Below are 1,858 nucleotides of genomic sequence, written 5' to 3'. Positions count from 1 at the left end.
TTGTATAGGAGCACTGAGTTGTTCCAGAAATATTATAAACATTTTTTTATATCTATGAAATAAACATCATCAGTTGATATGTGAATCCTTATCTAGCATAGTGTCTCTCTTTTTGCTATGTTTCTCTGATGACTAGCTTTATCAAATAAAGTACTCATTTGCTATTTGGATTAAATTGTGATAAGATTTGAGAAGAGTTGATGATTTGTTTAAGGTTTATTACAAGCAAAATGAACAGATTAATTTGAGAATCAAGTATGTGGTACGTTTTAAAACAAGTACAACTCATAAAAGTGATCAAACTCATTTTCTTCTATGGTTCCCAGCAGAGAAATCAAAGTGGAACTTAAAAAAAAAAAAAAAGGGATATGCCAGTAGCTGAGTTTATCTTGCTGCAATGTCTCAATTCCCAATTAAATTATATGCTTAATTATGTTTTTGAAGATTAAAAAAATGTGAGGATGTAGATGGAGACTACATTCAGAAGTACTTTCTGTACTCTTCACAAGACTTGTCATGCAAGCTGTTGTGAGTTGTGACAAATAACACCTTTGATTTTGATTGGTAGACAACCATCAATAGGGTTGTCCCTTCTTGCCTCCAAAAACTACAATTATTTCTCTTTCTCTATGAAATTATCCAAAAGCTACAAACCAAATTAATGGATTGTATATCAGGTTCAAAATTTCAAGATATAGTACTTTTAGCTGTCAGTTAGCATATAAATATTATAGAAAATGTTACATGTCTTGATCATGTCTTGAACTTATGAAGCAAGGCATTGCATTGGTTAAATAATAACTAAGTTCTTAGCTGTGCAAATCTATTTCATTTTCAAGAAGTGATCTTGTTAGCAAATCTTCTACAACACCTTGTGATGGCTCATGAGCATGTTCTTCACTAAACCGGCAGACCCCATCATCAAGTAACTGATTAACCATTCAAATCCGTAAAGAGCAGTATCCACACAAGTACCTCAGATTCTATATATATACACTCAACTCTGTGTTCTCAAACACAAACTTAAACATCTGAATTAAAAAGCTTGCTTCTTCTACAAGTAATTTGAGATCATTCCAAGAAGAAATCATGGGCTTCCATTTACTTGGTATCAGAAAATCTACACAAGTAACCTCAAAGAGTGGAGAAGTCCCAAAAGGGTATCTTGCAGAGTATGTGGGAGAAAACATGAAGAGGTTTGTGATTCCAATAGCATACTTGAGCCAACCTTCTTTTCAAGACTTGCTGAGTAAAGTAGAAGAAGAATTCGGATATGTTCATCCGATGGGTGGCCTCACAATTCCATGCAGAGAAGATATGTTCTTAGATATCATATCAGTTCAGGCTTAAGTTGTTCATCAGAGCAAAGAGACTGACATAACATTTTTGTTGAAACCAATTGTGTAGTGTACAATAGTGCTTTGGTAGATTTTTTTCTCCCTTTGCTTTCATGCAAAAGTGGAATGTGTTTATTAGTTTCATTACTTATTGTTAATGAAAATCTAAACTATTATTTAAGCTCATTGTGTTTCTGTTATTTCGGTTTCTCTTGTTTATTCTATGCCCCTAAGGCAATATGATAGAAGAGTAAAGATTATAGAGGCTATAAAATCCAGTAAGACTATCCAAAATTTGTGGTAGAATTTACCATACACAGAAGCTGCAAATTCATTTGCTAGAACCTAACTTGCATACAGGATATGGCCAAAATATTTCGACACAGCCACAAATTGTAAAAGCAGTGTAGAAAATTAAAGCCTTGACATATCCAAACTTGAATACTTAGCCATCAAAATTAAAAAACTAGTTAATGCTTCTTTTTTCTTAGTTTCACACTCTACGCTGTGACACCAAATAT

General features: G+C 33.0%; 1 protein-coding gene across 1 annotated transcript; it reads left to right on the top strand.

Annotated features, from left to right (window-relative positions):
• The first annotated feature begins 1,048 nt into the window (after positions 1–1,048).
• LOC148569755 (auxin-induced protein X10A-like) lies at positions 1,049–1,518 on the top strand. Its single transcript, XM_088509933.1, has one exon. The coding sequence runs from the start codon at positions 1,090–1,092 to the stop codon at positions 1,348–1,350; it is 261 nt and encodes an 86-aa protein (XP_088366059.1). The 5' UTR covers positions 1,049–1,089; the 3' UTR covers positions 1,351–1,518.
• Positions 1,519–1,858: the final 340 nt, after the last annotated feature.

This window comes from Arachis ipaensis, chromosome B3 (genome assembly GCF_059453495.1).
Source record: "Arachis ipaensis isolate K30076 ecotype BB chromosome B3, ASM5945349v1, whole genome shotgun sequence".
In the NCBI taxonomy this organism is placed as follows: Eukaryota; Viridiplantae; Streptophyta; class Magnoliopsida; order Fabales; family Fabaceae; genus Arachis; species Arachis ipaensis.
Note: the sequence above shows the minus strand (reverse complement) of the source record. Positions and strands in the feature narration are given on the sequence as shown.

Coding starts and splice junctions, on each gene's coding strand:
- LOC148569755 (XM_088509933.1), top strand. CDS start 1,090: ATGGGCTTCCATTTACTTGGTATCAGAAAATCTACACAAGTAACCTCA.